This window comes from Anabas testudineus, chromosome 14 (assembly GCF_900324465.2).
Source record: "Anabas testudineus chromosome 14, fAnaTes1.2, whole genome shotgun sequence".
Lineage (NCBI taxonomy): Eukaryota > Metazoa > Chordata > Actinopteri > Anabantiformes > Anabantidae > Anabas > Anabas testudineus.
In genome coordinates, this window is record NC_046623.1 from 5,146,273 (window position 1) to 5,165,104 (window position 18,832).

Sequence of the window (18,832 nt, forward strand, 5' to 3'; positions counted from 1 at the left end):
GATGGATTGGGGCCAATAAAGGGCTATGCCCCCCAGTGGGGACAGACTGAGATTTATGTGGCCTATATAAAAGGCCATTAGGGGACTGGCTGGCATTTCAGGCCTGCAAGAAGGATGGAACCCTAATATCTCATCGGCACTAATAAACATATTCAAATGGAAGAACATAATTTCCTATGTGGGCTAAAATTAAGCGGGTGTGAGAGGTGGGATGAGCGAGGCGGAGGGTGTGTGAATATTAACTGCAGCCAATTCTCTTCCATGGTTAAGCCATCACGACAGCTCCATTGTTTTCCCCGCTGAGCTCGGTATAAGCCCAGAAAGAAAATAAAACCCAAACTGCCCAGCAAAGACGTCCTCAGCCAAAATAAACCCAAACATGATGTTAAATGTTGACGCAGAGAAAAAAAAAAAAAAAAAAAAAAAGACAAAGGTTCAACCTCAGTAAGGGTTTAATCATCATTTGTTCTTTTGCAGGGACATTTGTTACATTATGTCTGGTTCTAGGCCAATTAGTGTTCCCAGCCAGTCTCCTATCTCATCACACCATGGCTTAATTAGGTGCCGCTTTATGTTGAGGGAGTGAGGACAATTCCCTGGTGTGATCCCACTCCCTCACACATCCTTTCATATCCACATTCCTCTGAACATCCTGTACCAAAAAGAAAAGAAAAAAATCTCTAAATTCTGCTTTCACTGCCCTCTTCAATAGTGCTTTGAAATTAGCACTCTGGAGTTACCCCCTTTTTCAGTACATTCATTTTTAATCATGCTTCCTCACGGGCATGCTTTAGAAAAAAGTCTTTAAGACCTCAAAATAAAATCTATAAAATCAAATAATTCAAACTGACTAGTTGCTGATTATTTATCAGATCATAAATAATGAAATTGCAGAAGAAAAGTATTAAGATGAACTTATATCTAAATGTGTTTTAATAAAAGGGAAATAAAATGTGTTGTAATGAAAACTTCAGATGCTGGTGTTGTCGGATTGTTAAAGAAAAAACAACCAACCAAACTAACAAAAAGCAGACATGTTACTGGTGATTCAACACCACCATCATCTCCACCATCAAACAGCAATCGTCACTATACGGAGGCAGAAGAAAAGGAGAACTGTAGAAGAGCTGATAAAATCAAAAAGCAACACAGCGCAAAAAAAAACAACACGTTTACTGATAAAACCGCTCAAAGACTCGTTCAAATGAACGAATGACGTGAACTTCACTGTGCGACTGAGTGAGAGGGGATTTCTGTGCAGGGTAAGAGATACGAAGAAGGATCACACGCAACCAACTGTGATGCTGACAAACAGCAATGAAATACAGGCAGAAAGAAAGCTCCCTACTTACAGCCTTTAGTCTTAAAGACATGGGGACATGTGTACAGAGAGGAGAGGAATGAATCAACACACGACCTGTGGGTCGATGCAGTCAAGCCTGGGCTTAGTATGTAATCCCTGTTTTATCCTGCTTGGTATAACCAGTGGTCAGCCTTTCCTCAGGCCTCTGTTGAATGATGGAAAGCACTGAAGCAAACGTCAAGCCAACTCTCAACTTGGATTCTTTCTGGCGAACTAATTTATTATGCACACAAATTACACCCCAAAATGCTGGTGAAGCACTCGTGATGACGGTGAGGATGAACTGCTGAATTAAGATGAAAACAAACATGCTGTGGAAATGAAAGAGAAGAAGGAACATCCAGTGCTCATCTCATTTGGTTATGGTTTTAGCTGCATGTGCAGAGCTGAGCCGAATGTCTTACTAACAGATCCCTCAACACAAGGGTCATTTAGTCCAACTGTGTAACAACACGTGTTCCTCTAATTCTTGTCTAAAAACACAAACAATGTCTCTTTAACCCTGATTTGTTTGTATTATTTCACACAGCCCTCTACTGCCTATGAATGATAAAGTGCACAATCAAGCGTCATCATTCACACAACTAAATGTTAGTAGTTCGAGTAATGAAGCCGGAGGAACTGCTGATAATCAGCTACATGTTGTACTGAAAAGTTTCATCAAAACTTTATCCTTGCAATACTAATGGCACTGATGAGACATGATGTACTGGACACAGTTTGAGAGCTATCAGGGATAATGTGACAGTCATTTAGTGGAAGAAAGAAATATCTGTGCTTGAAATGCCAAAGGGGCATTAGATCAGTTCAGGGAGAAGATGATGATACTAAGAAGCGACAGCAGGGGGAGCTAATCTGATGTGAAACATCTTTGCTATGCAATGCAGTTCTGCTGGAAACTAGTAGCTTTAAATGCAGAATAAGAAAAGCTGGTGGATGTAAAAAGTGACATCTGAAAGAAGAAGCTGTTACTTAAACATCCAGTGGTTTCTAAATGATGGTGCTTTTAGCCTCTTGTTACTTGTTGTAATGTGCTAATTACCAAAACATGCACCTCAAAGCACAATTGTTATGAAGATAAATAGTTAACACTTAACATGAACCATATTTTAAAGCTGCAGGAGTCAACTTAGTACTAAATATTTACAATATCATTACAGTAAACAGCATCATACACACACAGATATAAGGAAAGAAATCATTTGTATATGACTAGGTTGGTGTCACTGCAGGTCAGAGTGTAGCCACCCTTTCATTTAGCACTAAATCAAGTCAATAGACCCATCAGATAAGAACAATAGTCAACTGCGCTCAAACAAAGACCCACAGGGACAAAGTGTACACACATGGAGAGGGTTGTACTAAACATAAAAGAGACGCAGAGCAAACAGATGGAAGTGACACAGTGATAAATAGGAAAGAACAAATGCAAGTGAAAGCAGATAAAAGAAAGGAAACGCAGCTTGTGTGTGTGCATATGTCAGCCAGAGACCTTTTGTCTGAGCAGCTTGCTGCGGACGCGGCCCCATAGCTTGGCCCCGGTGTTGGTGTGCCTCTTGAGCACAGGGGTTTGTGGCTGGCTGGATAGGTTGTGCTGGTTCTGGTCCACGCAGCAGTGCTGCTCCAGACGCTCACACACTGAGTTCAAGTTTACATCCGATACCAAGATCTCCGTCATCCCAAAGCCTCTGGTTCCCCCCCTTCCACCAAAACACAGGTGGAGGAAGTGCGCTGCTTACGAAGTAAGGGGGTGGCGGATCCCCACGTAGCCCCTTATAGATCACTAATTAGATGCTCAACTCAATGGCAAAAAGAGCCTCCAACAGTTGGAATTCACTTCAAAAAAGAAAAGAGAGATGAACCGGAGGAGAACAAGATGCTGCCATGGTCTCCTTGATAAGCCTGACAATAATTCCACACTGGTTCCTCTCTCTGTGAGCTCATTCCCCAGTGAGCTGCCAACATCTCCTCTCTGTGCAATCTGACTTTCACAATGGCAAACGCAGATACAGAGCGCTAGAGCGAAGCAGGGAGAGAGAGGGAGAGAGAGAGAGAGAGAGAGGAGGGAGAGCGGGGGGGGGAGTGAATGAGCCCCCCGTTGTCACTGAGCAGACCTGCTTTTCCAGATGTTGATGGACACACCTCCAAGGAGAGGAGAGGAGGGGAAGGTAGGGGGTGGGGGTGTGCGATAAACAGTCAATGAGAAATGAGAAGCAGAGGAGCGAGGGGGAGATAGAAAGGACTGCTAAAAGCTGCATTGTGTTTTTTTCCATCACTCTGACCCCTTTTCAACCTTTCCCAGCGATCAGAACGCTCAGGAAGTGAGTTAGGAAAGAAATGTGCTGGAGAGCCAGAGAAGGTGTGAAACTTTAAAGTGGCTACGTAATGAATGAAGTGAAAAGATGTAAAAAAACAAAAAACAAAAAGATAAATCATGATAGTTAAAATCTTGTGATCTCTTTCCTCCTCTTCCTCTCTAGCTGTGTGCCTGTTACCATGCCATTCTCCTCACTACACTCGTACAGTTCTCTGATTTCCAGCATCTCTCCTCGACTCACTGCGAATGTATGCGTGTGTGTGCACATTTTTTTTTTACCACAGTGCGTAGCCCCCTTTTTTTTTTTCTTCATCACTAAGCCTCTTTGTTGACACTAGAAAGTCATTCAAAGACATTCAGATGTATGCACGCTCTCGTGTCCTCGGAGACTCACTGAGCGAAATCGCCATCTTTATTCAACAGGACAGCCTGAGCTGGCTGCTCTTAAGAGGAGTATTCCTCTGTATAACAGATCGATAGTAGCAGGGGAGTCTGGGTATGCCTGTCAAACCCCATCTCCATCCGCTGCGTCCCATCCTATGAATTAAAGGGGAAAAATATTCTGCTGGGGAGATGTTAGAGACATGGGGCTGCACTTTAAAACCTCCAGAGCATTGGGACTGCCTGCTGGGCTGATTGGTCATTGTGATTCAGAGTTTGTGTCTACGGGCAGGTAGACTGATGCCTCCTGATTGGACAGTGATTCTCAAGCTCCGGGACATTACACAATTTCATTAATCTACGGAAACTATAATGTTCACTGCCTTTGACAGAGGCAGGTACCTACTCAGTATGTTCAGTAGGTATTTATGAACATACCTTAACAAACCAAACAAAGTCATCCTGCTATCAGAGGCAGCAGACAGTGCAATACGCTGATGTAAAAACATGTGGGTTAGTGTGAGCTCTGTGGTAAAGATAAAACAGGACAGCCTGTATGTCTGACACTGTGACCGACAGCGTAGGAGAGAGGGTTGTTACTGCTATGGAAGAGACCTCAGTCAACCCTCACCACTGAGTATTTTTAACTCCTTGGGTTTATAACTATGAGACATACACACACCATGCGTCATATCTTGGAAAGAATGTCTGGGAAAACCATGTTTTGGAAATAGGAGAAAGGAAAAAAAAAAACAGAGAGACAAGATATTTTTGGGCAAGATGAGAGAAAAAGGGACACAGAAATAGATGAGTAACTGTATATGTGTTAACTGTTACACTGTTAGGTTTATGTGCTTCATGATTCATGTTCCAACAGTCAACACAGTATCTCAATCTCAAAGTAAAACGAATCATTATTGTTTTAATGATTGAGCCTTTCAGCACCCCTTCCTTATTTTAACGTTGCGCTAAATAAACTACACCAGTTTTGATTATATTACACCACGCAGGTAAAATGGTCACCGACAGTGTGCACAGTTGTTTTTTAGTGCAGCAGCAGTGGCGGCTGGCTTAGTGTCAATCCGACCAGGTCAACCCCAGCCCACTTCACAACACATCACATCAACAAAATCATGGCATGAACACACACACGCATGTACGCACAGCCCCAGCGGAAAACATAGTGTACATTCATATAGCCAGGGCTCCGCTCTCTCTAGTGTTAGCTCATGTACTATTTATGGCTTTAAAAACATGGCTGCATACATGCAGACATGTTAACCCAGAATACTGTGGGTTCAAACACATTAAAACAGTCCCTTCAGTTCTGCACACAGACCACCACGGTCGCCTCCCTTCATAAAAACAAAACTACTCCATACGTGACATTTAAATGTAAAATGATAACAGGATCGATGTGCCAGGATAATATTTGGCCGACTCTTGTTAAAGCAAACTATTTTTGCGCCCTAGATTGCTGGTTGTTTTTCTGCATAAGAAAACCAGAATAGTGGCTGCTTTTACCTAAAGGTACTTATATACTGTACTGTAGGCACATTAACTGTATGACAAGTAGAACTGTGCCATAATGTGACTAATTTCATTCTGTTTCTTAAGTTTAGTTAGAATAATGACCTTAAAAAAGCTAAAAAGTTAACTGGAGTCAGGTGTTAGCATACCTGGAGTCTTGCTCTGCACAAGCAGAATACGCTTATGTGAGCCATGCCTCGCCAAAAGGTGGTGTGTCAATGGTTACAAAGTGATGTCAAATACTAGAAATGGTCTATGGTGTCTATGACACGACACCATGAAGGAAGCTGCTGCTGTTCTAAATACAGATATGAAAATTCAAAATGTTTTATATGGTATTATTTTAGGCACATTATATTTGTTAATATTCTTGACTTGACGAAGATCAGATCATGTTTTATGGCAAACTAACAGAGAAAACCACAAAAACCTAAAAGGTTCACATCATTTTTCTTGCCACTGTAAAGACAGATACAGACAGATGGTTCAGTGCATCTGCTTTGACATTATGACCTAGTCCTAGCTCTTCATTAAAGATGGGCTGGGTGGCACAGACCCTCGTAAAACTGCTCCATCTGACCAGACAAAAGGGGGAGAGGAGAGTGTCAAACGAGGTCCTGGTTTTTACTCCAGACTCCATCTGGGACTGCGACCACTCCCTGACAAGCACCACGGTTTTGTTGATTCTGCGTTTCTTCAGCCTCCACCCCTGCAGGCTTCAGCCATGCTCTGCCAATCACAAAGACCTTCGAGAGCTGAAGATAAATTAATGATCAATTTAACGGCTCTGGGTCTCCGACATGAATACAGAGCAGCTCTGAATCCATGCCTGGCTAATAAACATGGGATGGTCGTGACACTTTGTAATGAAGTCAGTCTGCAGGTGTTTGAGTGAGTTCAGCATGTAAGAAGCCCCTGTGACTGTACAGCGCACAGTCACATGCTGGGAACATCATACAGCTGCTGGGAACATCTGCTTGTACATTTGTTTGTACTTTATCTTCACTGTCGTCTCCCTTTTTGGATAAAACAAGCTTTGTGTGTGATGCTAAGCAGTCCATCCTTTTTCATGTCATGAGCAATTTATTCACCAATTCTATCCTAAGCCACAGCTGGAATGTTTGACATTAAGAAGATCCTGCAGCTCTAGATTTTTTAATAGGAAGTTACACTGACAGTAAGAAGGTCCTGGGCTCGCTCCATCTCCTTTGTGGAGTTGGCACATTCTGTCTGGTCCTTGTAGGAAATGTATAAATTACAGCAATGTTAAAGCACTATTCTGGTATTTTGGAAATATGCTTATTTATTTTTTGCAGGCAGAAGAAAATACTCTTAGAGTGAGCTATAAAGCTACATATGGCTGTTAATTAGCTTAACTTTGAAAATAGACTGTAAGTAGGGCAGAAAAAGGTAGCCAGGCTCACTGCAAAGGTCAAAAATCCATTAAGCAGCACAGCTTAATGCCTAAGATGAACACAGAACCACATTTCTTTAATTGCCAAACACATCTGAGTCTATGGTATCTGCACAAACTTTAAAGGGATTTAGTAAGTAGAACTTACTTCTTTTTTTTATATATTTAATTTAATTATTTCATTTTGAAGGACAAAAAAAATCAGCATTAAAGCAAGAGCTCATGATCTCTATTAAAATAGAAACAGAATGGTGATGGTTACCATGTATCTCGATAACTATGGTGAAAACACACGGGTCAATCACTAAAACTAAAACTGTGTGAGCACATTTATATTCTTGGTCTGAGATATGGGACGTTCTTACCTTAAATCCCCATGAAACAGCCAGCGTTACAACAAAGGTCATTTGGGACTTGGGTTTAAAAAAAAAGAAGATGAAATCAAACAGAAAGGAGGAGCAGCCTCGAGCTTATTGGACTTACTCATCAGAAATGATGAACTGCTGTGTGTTCATCATATGCATCTCTCTGATGCCTGTGATTGGCTGACGAGCTGGGTGACACCGATAGCCAAAGTAAATCAAATTTAAATGTTATTTGTCACATACACAGCCAGATATGGATTAAAATGCTTATACGAATGCCCAACTAAAAGTATAAGTACCTTACAAAAATAGAATATTCAAATAGAAATAAACATATGAAATATAAAGAAAGGTAAGTTCAAATTTTCCAATATGTTAAAGGCTGCTGTGGAATAGAATTAAAAGAAGTGAATGAGGTTGTAAGTATATAAATTATACAGTATAAGTTAGTTATTGCAAACTGAAAAATGTGCGAGGTACAAGGAAGTGTGCAACAAGTGGAAATGAGCCACAAGCTGCGTTATGAGCAGAAAATTCAATCGGATTTCATTTGATGGGCCTCTGTAAGTATGCTGACCCAGACCGCCTCTTTGATCTTTCCTGCTGCCTTCATTGCAGCTTAGGCAAGTGGAAGGGGAAACCGTGTAAAAAAGTGTGTGTGCATGCGTGCGTGTGTGCGTGTGTGTGTGTGTGTGTGTGGATTTTGAGGTAGGGTCCTTCAGGGTACAGTGGGAGTGCTAAGATGGGAGTGTAGAGACAGGAGGGGGTTTGGCAGGGTGGGAAATAACAGCCTCAGGGTGCTCTACAGATTACTCCTGCTCCCCTTTCATCTGAGCCATTGGGGGCCCATCTTCCCGCTCCATCACTTATTAAGCAGGTTGAAACAAAAGCAGTGATGGAGAGTGAGGAGGGAAGAAAGGAGAGAGAGAGAGAGAGAGAGAGAGAGAGAGCGAGAGAGAGAGAGCGAGAGAGAGAGAGAGAGAGAGAGAGAGAGAGAGAGAGAGAGAGAGAGAGCACGGAGAAGGTTTCATTAACATGTAGCTGAAACCTGCTGTGTGTTGTTGGGTGTGGTTGGTGGGATGCAAAGAGGAGCGTGCGCGTGCATCCTCTCACTGAACGAGGTAGAGACGGAGAGTGGGAGGAAAAATGAAGCATTCGTGATGTGAAAATCTATGAATAGACCCAGATATTTCAGGCCTTAAAGTTTACAGCGGAAGTGTTGTTTTTCACTGAAGAATATGTTCCTGTCTGCATACTTGGATGTAGGTTAGGACAGAGAGATAAGGTGAGGAGAGAGGAAACAAAGCTCAAAAATAGGTTGAGCAGCAGAATGATGCAAGGGCAAAACATGAAACAGTAACAGTGCAGGTCCAAACAGTGAGGTCACACTCTGGATATGAACATGCTGTTCTTCACATCTCTGCTGATTTCTATTTCCACATAATTTGTCCTAACTGCTAATTGTTATGTTTATTGCCCTCCTCCTCATTTATTCTGTCGATTTCCATAATTTTCATTATGATAGAATTAGCATTAAAGACCCGGTGATGTCCAAAAACACAGATGAATAAAACAGCAGATGTAAATGTATTTATTTAACTTGAGCTCATAAGTCAGAAGGTACCAAGACCAAAGTTCATATGTAGCACTGAACATGTCAACCTCTCTTTGGCACAGTTAACGCTGGAATAAATAAATAAATAAACATACATGCAGAGTGAACGCCAAAATTCAAATGTCTCGTTCCGCAGCTCAAAGTGTATTTGTTCACCAAACAACAGAACCTTCTCTGTGGAGATAATTACTGCTAATCAACACATCCAACTCTCCTTAATTACAGCTGAACCACCTCTCCGCGGCAAACACTGCAGCTGAGACAATACTTGAGTTTACTTTAAATAAACACCAATGACTGAAAACTAAGTTAAAGCTGTGCAAAGCAAATGAGCATTTTTAAATCCCGACGTGGCGCTATAACATTTTTAAAATTACTCATAAACACCATAACACCAAGAAACCACATAATCCCAGTGTTGGTGTCTATTCCTCTGTTGCAGCAAGTGGAGGAGGAGATTGTAATAAGAAATCTCTCCATGGCACAGACACAGCTACAGCAACACTGCTGCCTCTGGGGTATTTCTGGCTGTATTGTCCTTTATATTTGATCATTTGTGTGCACAAGCAAGAGTTCCAGTTGCCATAACACCTGGCATTAGTTTAATCTGTGTAAATAGGCCAAAGCTTAGAAGCAAACTCCAGGGGAGATGGTGCATTGTTCTGTGTTTTAGAAAAATGGTGATATAGACCAGAGCTGGAAGGGATTTCTTTACATAAATGCATCCTGGTCTCTTCTGTGATGTGTGGATGTGAACCCACTATGCTGAAGTGGCTGTCTCTGCTTGACTGGGTCAAGTCTTTGTTACATCTGAACAGCGTGACCCATTTCCAGTGATGAAGAGACCATGACGCTGCTGACCTGCTTGAATAATTCACTCTAAAGTGTAAATCTGGCTGAATGCAGCCAACCGCAAGACTAGGCAAACAGGGACGAGGGAGACAGGAAGGAAAGAAAGAGGTGAGGCGACAGGATTATCTTGAATGACAAAAAAGGAGATGAGGAACTATTACGCAGCTGGAGGTTGCAATAATGTGCACTGATGAAAAACAATTTTGATATGGCTATTGAAATGTTAGGAAAAGAGGCTTGGATACGAGTCATTTACATAAGTACACAGTATTCTGAGCCAACCAACAGCTGAAAAGTTTGTGGAAGTGTGTCAATGACACTTTTCTGAGACATCCATCTAGAAGAGGAGACACTCAGCAGGAGCAGATACATTTACATTTATTCAGACAGGCAGCTCATGCTGTCTTCTCTTTTACACAGTAGCACAAGCTGAGCTGTAGCTTTACTGTACAGACATGAGAGGGGTATTGATCTTTCCATCTACCTTAGTCCAAGCTCATTTCCTTAAAATGTTGAACTATTCCTTTAAGCTGAACAATAATAAAATCAAAGACTGCGAAGCATAATCTGCAACTTCTCAAAATTATCATTACAAAGTGTAACCATTGTGGGTATATTTCATGGTTTCTACAATAGGCAGACATCAAATCATGCCTTAATGAATAACTTATTCTGAATTTTTCAAAATCTGTTTCAGAGTTCTTGAAATGTTCTTTGTTGTCGAACTGGGTCAGTTATTCTGCTCACTAATTCAATGGAATTTATTAATTATTACTCGCATTATATTTCTTAATACTCTTGACTTAGATGAAGATCAGATCACGTTTTATGACAAATTAATGCAGAAAACTATGAAATATAAATTTTCTTGGCACTGTATAGGTGCAATGATCAATCAATCAATGAATGGAGGTGCCACCAGCTTCATCTTGGGTGGTTGGGTTGTTATGATAACTGGTCTTTATGTCTGTGCTGGTGTTGGCAGAGACGCACTGACAAACCATCTTGAGATCATAAGGAGGAGCTGCAGCTAAATACTTCCTCTCTGATGTACCACACTACTTTCTAAGTCTCTTCTTCCTCCTTCGCTTGTCTCTACCCAATTCACAGATAATGAAGATAGATTCGCAACTAAACAAGAGTGCTCCCCAGTAAAGAGCGATGTGGATCACGGAGCTGACCTCCCTTCTTCACAATGGCTGAGTGACACATTATCAGGTTGTACCGAAGTGAGAGGAGAGGACAGAAGTAGACAGAGATGCAATCAACCCAAACAACTCCTCCGCAGCTCCTGGAGCGCACACATACAGTGCCCATCCCTATCAAGGCCATTATACAACACACATTACGTAATTCAAATTTGTGCCTCTGTGAAATAGACTTTTGAGGTGCCCTCTCTCATAAACGCCCACTCAGCTCTTTGAAAGCAGGACCAGCACAGGGAACAGGTACACACTGTAGCAGGCGCCCCCGCCGGATCAACACATTTTATGCTACTGCCAGGGACGTTTGTTAAAAAGACTGGAGATGACTGCAGCACTGCACACTGGTTATGCAATAGGCTACTTCAAGTGAAGCAATGCACAGAGAGCACTTGTCATCTGAGAAACACTAAGAGAGAACAGCTCTGTTTTAAACTGGCGCATTTCAGTGGTTAACTTTATGTTGGAGTAATTGAACATTTTAATGACAGTTTATGAAAAGTGCTGTGTTTTAACATTCCTTTATGTGTGAAAAAGGCAGAAGACTGAGTTCAAACGCTTTGATCCTGACATGTTACATGTGGTGTCAGCCTGCTCTGCAGCACCAGCCCTGGATTTGGTGAGGCAATAAACACTAGATAACCGCACTGGCAATGACCTCATCTTTTACGCAGCTGACAAGTTCAAAACATTCTCGCAGGGAGTCTGGAGGGACTTTAGAAACATTTCCTTCCCATGAAAATAATTACGTCGTCGTTAGCATGATTTGTGGTGACAAAATAGGCACAATACCATAGCCTCAGGTCAGAAATTCAAGAAGACAATAAAAAAGCTTTACTATTAAGGTGGTGAAAGGGTTAAACTAATTGTATAGCACAATCCTCTAATTGTTATAGATTTACATCATTTGAATTTGTTACTACACACTGTATGCATAGCTGCAAAGTTTCTTAGTGAAGATACTTTAAACACTAAAAGCTGAACTGGAACGGTCCAGTATTATCAGCTATAAAACCAAAAATAGAACCAAAACTGATTTAATAGAGCTAGAGTTTGGGACTTTTTAAAGTGCAAAGGGCTTTACTAATAAAACATTCAATAAATAAACTGGATGAGCACTTGTGTCATTAGTAAACCAGCAAGCTCAGAATTCCTGGAGTTTACACAGACCGAACAGGAAATGGGCAGAGTCCCACTGCCTCACCCCAAGACAGGAAGTCGTAAAGCAGGATCAAATGCCTGGCACCGTTTACAGTCCTGACATATGACCGGCATAAAGTCATGGTAGGTTTTAGGCTAAACAACAAATCAAAGCCTTTGCAACAAACTAAGATATGAAAATGTGATCCTTTCATTTGAACTGGCTGTTTGTGCAGATCCTGTGCACGAAGTTAAAACATTGTTGTTAACAACCAATCAGAAGTCATCCCACTAGTACACCAACCCACCACCAAGTTTCTTGTACATTTACATGTACACAAACATAGTCGCAGTCCGTTAAGTGGAGTGGAAGGAATGGATGGAGCAGATGGAGAGGTCAAATCTGAAGAGTGAGAAAACCTACACCAAAGCACCAGGATTTGAGTCGTGACCTGAAACTACTGAGCCGAATACCTTACGAATAAAACAAAACCTACAAAATCCATGTAGTATTTATATGTAAAGTGCTTTTTAACAATTTCTGTAAAGTATGTAACAATTTTCCATTAAAAATACATTGCGTTTTGCTTCTGTCTCACCATACTTTTATGCTTATAAACAAACCCGGACACCAGAATTCAAACCTTTTCTTCTCCTTCTCTAACATTAAAATTAAAGGTCACAGCCAGTTGAGGTTACAGGGTACAGGGAACTTGTTACAAGCATTACCAATAATCTATTAAGACGTGTATTTTCCTCAGCTAGCAGTTTTCATATCCACTAATTTCCGTATATTTGTGGCTGGGGGCTTTCTCTCGTGACTCATCCATGAATGTAGCTAGATCACTACAGGAACCGAGCAGATGCCTCTGCAACACTCTGGCATACAGCAACCCAACAATAACATCTGTAGTACCTCAAGCTACTGATTAAGAGTCAGCTACTGTTTCATCCTCATGTGGTAAGGAGGGAACACAAGTTATTAGCTAGAGATTTGTGAAACCGAGGAGGTTGGTGAATTCTTATTCTCATCATACTGCCACACTGAAAAATTACTTGCAACTAGTAGAAGCATTGTGTATCTCCACAAGCACATTCCTGTTGCAGTCTTCATTCAATGGCAGTGGTCGTGTGAGAGCTATTACAGGTTTAGGAGACCAGCAAAGCGTATGACAACAGATCTGACAGCTTACTGAAGCACACACACACATACAGTTACTTCAACAAAGAGTGAGAGACTCAAGGACAAGGAGACATTAGGTATGAATACAAATGCAGTACATACACGTCCATAGCTCTTGGAAGGCAGCACAGGTGAGGCTCAGCTTTCAAAAATTGTAGAATTTGTATAAGAAATGTCAATGAATAATAAAATAGAAATGTGACTGGAAAATAGACAGATCCAACCAAAGGAAACATTTAGAGTGAATCAAAAAACAGTACATGTGATGTGGTAGCGTTCACATCAACTATCCTACATAATGAGGTGCAGAACTACAGTGGGCAAACTTGCTCAATCGCGGACCCCAGCTCTGGCCATGTGGAAAGCATTGTAGTTCCTGCACAATCATCATGTCTAAACAAAACCAGCCGACAACAGCATTTAAACAAAGCAGCATTTGAGTAAATGCTGGAGCTTCATAACTGTCCAACCCAATCACCAGCTTCCCCTGGGTAGCGTGGGGATGGATATTCATTGCTTCTTACTGTTGTAGGAACAGCTTTGGTCCCCCGACTGGCCACTTCAAAGCCAGAGTGGGCTCACCACGCTGGGACACAGTGTGTTGCTAAGGCCCATTTACTTTAATATTGGCCGTGAGGCTGCCAACAACAACAACAAGAGGGAAACGGAGAAGGGAGGCAGAGATGGGGAGAAAGTATTCCGGTCCCACTGGGTTTTGAAGGGCTAAAAAAGACAGAGGCGCATCTGGTGGTCAGAGATGTGGTTCTGGCAGCGATGCGAAAGCTGATTAGGAAAAGAAGTGGGAGAGACAGCGAGGGGTGTCTCTGTAGAGCTGTCCCACCAGTCAACCAAGGACAAAGGAAGAGAGTGGGGTGGAGAGAGGAGGCGGTTAAGTACATTAGGAAATGTACATCATCCAAAACTAGTATATTTAATATCATAAAGAAATTAAATATCATAAAACAACAGCTAACACCTTGAAATGGATCAAAGACGACAGTGAGGAATCAACGAGTGTATCTCCAGGCCGACTTTCATTGACCACACAGGGATTTCTTGAAATCCACAACTGGGGTGTGACCTGAGACAATCCTTTGGGTTGAGCCTCGCAGTGTGCAGGCTGGCAGAGCCAAGCATGAAATGAGCTTTACCCCTCAGAGAGTCAGAGTGGGACTGTGATGAGAGGGATGGGGTGAATCTCCTTCCCCAATGTCATCTGTCGTCTGTAAATCCACGGCTTGAGAAGAGCCAAAGAATGTGTGCATGTGAGATTTATATGTGAATTTGAAGAGGTGAAGAATGGAATGGAATTAAATTTGTAGGAATGTCTTACAAATACAAAGAAAGAAGAAACTGCTGCTACAAAAGGGTGGAGAAATGTAAATGATTTCTGTTTGATGGTGACAAAAGTGGACAATGCTACAAAGCAGGGAACTTTGGATGCTCATGGAGAAGAGGCAAATGTAAATAAAATGTTTTTCATCCCTCTTGCTTCTATGTAAATATTGAATCAACAGCCTCTGTGTTCAAATATGAACTCTTCTGGGGCTCTCTCTTTCTCTTCTGACTCTCTAACCGCCCTCTCCAAATGTGCTACATGTGCATGTTCATTGTAGGAAGTTCTACATCTGTTGTCAATCCCCTACACTTCCCTGAAATTATGCAATGTTACAATGAGGACCAATCACCAAGCCGGCTTGCCCCCGACATCTCAGAGGTTCGCTGGGGAGCAGCAGTGTGTTTGTATTTCTACTGTAAGAGATGGAAAACTGTGATGTGACGCAAAAAAGAGACAATGACACACAGATTCTATGACCATTAAATGACAATTTTATAGCTTCACTTTATTCCTGCACAGGGTCATCACCAGTACAACAACTGCACCAAAGCTTTTCACTTTGCTCTTCCTACATGGTTCACAGTTCACTCTTTATCCCTGGCTGAATCAACGCCTCCGACTTGTACAGAGCCCAGCAGCTAAGTTTTTGAACAATCTGGCATCCCAATACTTCTACTGTAACCAATTAGATTCTGAAGTCCGTTTTTAGCCAGACCAGCTCTGTGTTTGTAGGGATGGCAATGTCCTTCACCAAAATCCATGATGACTAATGACTTTTTGACTTTTCACTTATAGCCACGGCCATGCCAGCATTTCAGTTTCTTCAGTTCTTAAATACCTGCAAGACTAATAATACTCTGATCCGCCCTCATCTAGCAAATGTTAGACTACAATTAAGCTACTGTAGGATGGTGAACATCAGCCTGTGTTACTCTAACCATGTAAGCCACCAACATGTCTGCAGGGTTTTATACTCCTGTTAATTAATGTTCTGTTCTTGCAGCTCTTTAATTAATAAGAGAACCTCTCAATGACAAGACCTAAAATGTTTACTATATCCAACAGACACACTCTTTAGGAGAAGGTATTATCACGATATGTTTTTTTCCTTGTTCTTTGAGTGAAGACATAACAAGTATAAAACTAACAAAGGCATTAGCGACAAATGTTGATGAAAACTGTCTGTTTTTCCTTCAAACTCACACATGAAGTGGACTTGGCAGGTCAGGGGATATTTTTCTTTTATTCACAAAAACAAAACAAAAAAGCAAAAACGCGCACATACACATTGGATGATCCAAGAATGCATGTAGTTATTTAGGACATATATATCCCCAGTGGCAGAGAGTGGATGATTTAAGTGGGAACAAAGGCTGTCTAAGTGAGGGGTGTGATGGAGCTTCTTTGTGGGTAGATGACAAAGAAAGCCTTAAAATCCATCAAAACACTGCTATCAGCTCCACTGATCAAGGACTGTCTGATGAGGAAGTGGGCTTAACTGGGACTCATCAATAAAAAAGTGCCATATGCTCAAACACAGACTCACTATGAAGGATGAGCCTCATTAAAAACAGAAGAAGAAAAAAATGAACAGGGAATGTAAAGAATAAAATAAGAAGGTTTAGGAACAGGATATTGTTTGTTAGGGAATGAATGTACATGTGTACATAATACACACCAGCTAATGTAGCAGTAGGGTTATTGATATAATTTACAATGTGTTAGCCCATCACCCATCGCTGTGTGTGTGTGTGTGTGTGTGTAGCCGCAGGGGGTGTGCAGGGTATGACAGATTAGAGCCCTAAATGACAGAGGGCAGAAACCAAATAGATGGCACCATCTATTAGACACTCATTTATATTAATACTATGCACACACACACACACACACACACACACACACACACACACACACACACACACACAATCTTATTAAAACAACTGAGCTCCACGTTATACACACATACTACATACAATACCTCCACACTTCATGCCCAAGAGGCAGACATTTTTGAACTGAAATTACATGCAGAGAAAAAACAAACAGTTAAGAGTCCTAGTGTTTCCACAAAAAACAAAGTAAAGAAAAAATAAATTTGTTCCACTCAGCGTTACAAAACTCAACTATCAAAGGAACCTGTAATCAGATTTGAATGTGTGTTGAAATTGCTGATTTCCTATTATATTTTCAGTTTTGCTGAATGTTTACACATAATGTCCATATTTATGTTTCATAAAAACAATCGCCCTATATTTCATTCTCATGACAGCCTGATGTTGACATGAAGTTTGACTGAGCCCTGAGATACTGGATGAGAACTTAAGGCCTGCACTTTGTGAGCTGGCAGAGTACCACCGGTGCACACCACTAACTCTCCACATGGTCAGCCTGCTTTTAGCCCAAACAACTGCACTTTCACCAATAAATCCTTCACACCGCATGTAAATGTCAAACACGAATCTAATGCTTCATGTAGAGATCTCTGGCTTTTAAGTGGAAATGAGAGTGCACATATAGATGTGCACCTCAAACTTTACAACCCCTCTGCACCCGTAGTTTTACAGTAACAGCAGCTAATGCGTGCGCCCCTGTTCAGCTCCTCAGCTTTGGAGAGGGAAGTAAGAGCTGCCAGTAACAAACTGGTTCATTACATCTTTCTCTTTTCATTCCTAATGGCCAACTTTTCTGGCTCTCATTATCTCCGGGAAGCATTTCAAAACTATCAGGTTTCTGCTAATTGAAGCATGGTAACACTGTGGACATGGGGGGTAGACATGCACTTACCCCGGACAACAAACCAATAAAAGCAACCCCCAGCGTAACGCAGAGGGAGGTAAGAGAGGCTCAGGAATGAAGGAAGGAGGAGGAGGTGGAGGGGGTGAGAGGTTGAGGTGGTGCACCTTTGCTGGGGACATTACTGGAGATGTTCATCAACAGGAATAACAGGATAATCAGATGTGTCTGAAGCAATATGCTGCTGCTGGTTATTAAAACACTATGAAATACATAACATTGTGATTGTTGGTGTGATTATATTCATGTTCAATGTTATGACACTACAGGTCCCACAATCTATATCTGGGAGAAGGTTACAGTATATTTGTTCACATTTTAAAAAATTGGCACAGTATGCTGAATCAGCTATTAGCAGTTCGTATGTGCAGTGTACCCTGGGATGTAAGAAAAACTCTCACTGGTTTTTTCTGACACCACAGAAAACCTAATAGGCGCCTTCTGAAGTCACGGTCTAGGGAACATCTTTTCTCTATTAGCTCTAAGCAGATTTATGGATATCAGACATATTGATATCAGAGAAGGTGGTAGTGGGAAGTGTGGTTGACAGGGGTCAGCATGGGAAATATATGATGCTGGCCACACTGACCGCTGTCACATTACAACAACCAGGTGGCTTTAATGTGGCTGATCTATATCTGTGTGTGTGTGTGTGTGTGTGTGTGTGTAGGAAAGTGAAGGGCATAGTGGCTACAGTGGTGGTAGGGGCACTCTGGGCTCTGACTCCTAAGCTTAAAAAGTGGCTCCAACAGATCCCAGGAAGAACATCAGAATTCTACAGCGTATATACACAGCATGGGCCTGGCACTATAACTGCTTTGAAACACTTTGAAAACGTTCGCTTTAAGAAAACAGACAACGATGTCAAGCTGGGGTCTACACAGTACCCAGAAAGGGTAACCTGTTTTTTCTTTTAAACCAGCCCTCAACAGTGCACCAGCTGACAGAGACAGACTAAACTGTTAAGGGAGCTAGTGGGTGTATGAAAGACAACAAACTCTTCTCCTGAAAAGCCATGAAATAAAAATCCTACGAGGTTAGCCTTTGGGAGCCTGGGATGGGGTGCACGACAGCTGGGTTGCTAGATGAAAGCTTCACTGATGCTGGGTAATATGATGCTGCTGCTACACAAAGTACAGGGACGTCTAACCTCAGCTGTTACATAATCAGTCCCTGAAGATAAGTATTGCTACAGCCAACACACAAGGGTCACTTGAGAATTTGCACAACGCGTGAGGCTCTTTCCACTAACAACCAGTTCAGGCTTCGGTGCCTCTTCATAGCAAGTGTGGACACAGCCTTCGTAACCAGAGATTTGTGAAACATCGAGAACGTTTC

The 18,832-nt window shown here is 41.7% G+C and overlaps 1 protein-coding gene across 6 annotated transcripts in view; it reads right to left on the minus strand.

The window, feature by feature from the left end:
• abr (ABR activator of RhoGEF and GTPase) overlaps positions 1–18,832 on the minus strand; it is a 97,192-nt gene that overhangs the window by 10,216 nt on the left and 68,144 nt on the right. Inside the window, exon 1 of one of the 6 annotated variants that reach the window (XM_026370478.1) lies at positions 2,856–3,353. The exons of the other annotated variants lie outside the window; for them this stretch is intronic. Coding sequence (XP_026226263.1) covers positions 2,856–3,041 — 186 coding nt within the window. The 5' untranslated portion in view covers positions 3,042–3,353. Of the gene's footprint in view, positions 1–2,855; positions 3,354–18,832 lie in introns of those variants that run through there. 6 annotated transcript variants of the gene reach the window in all.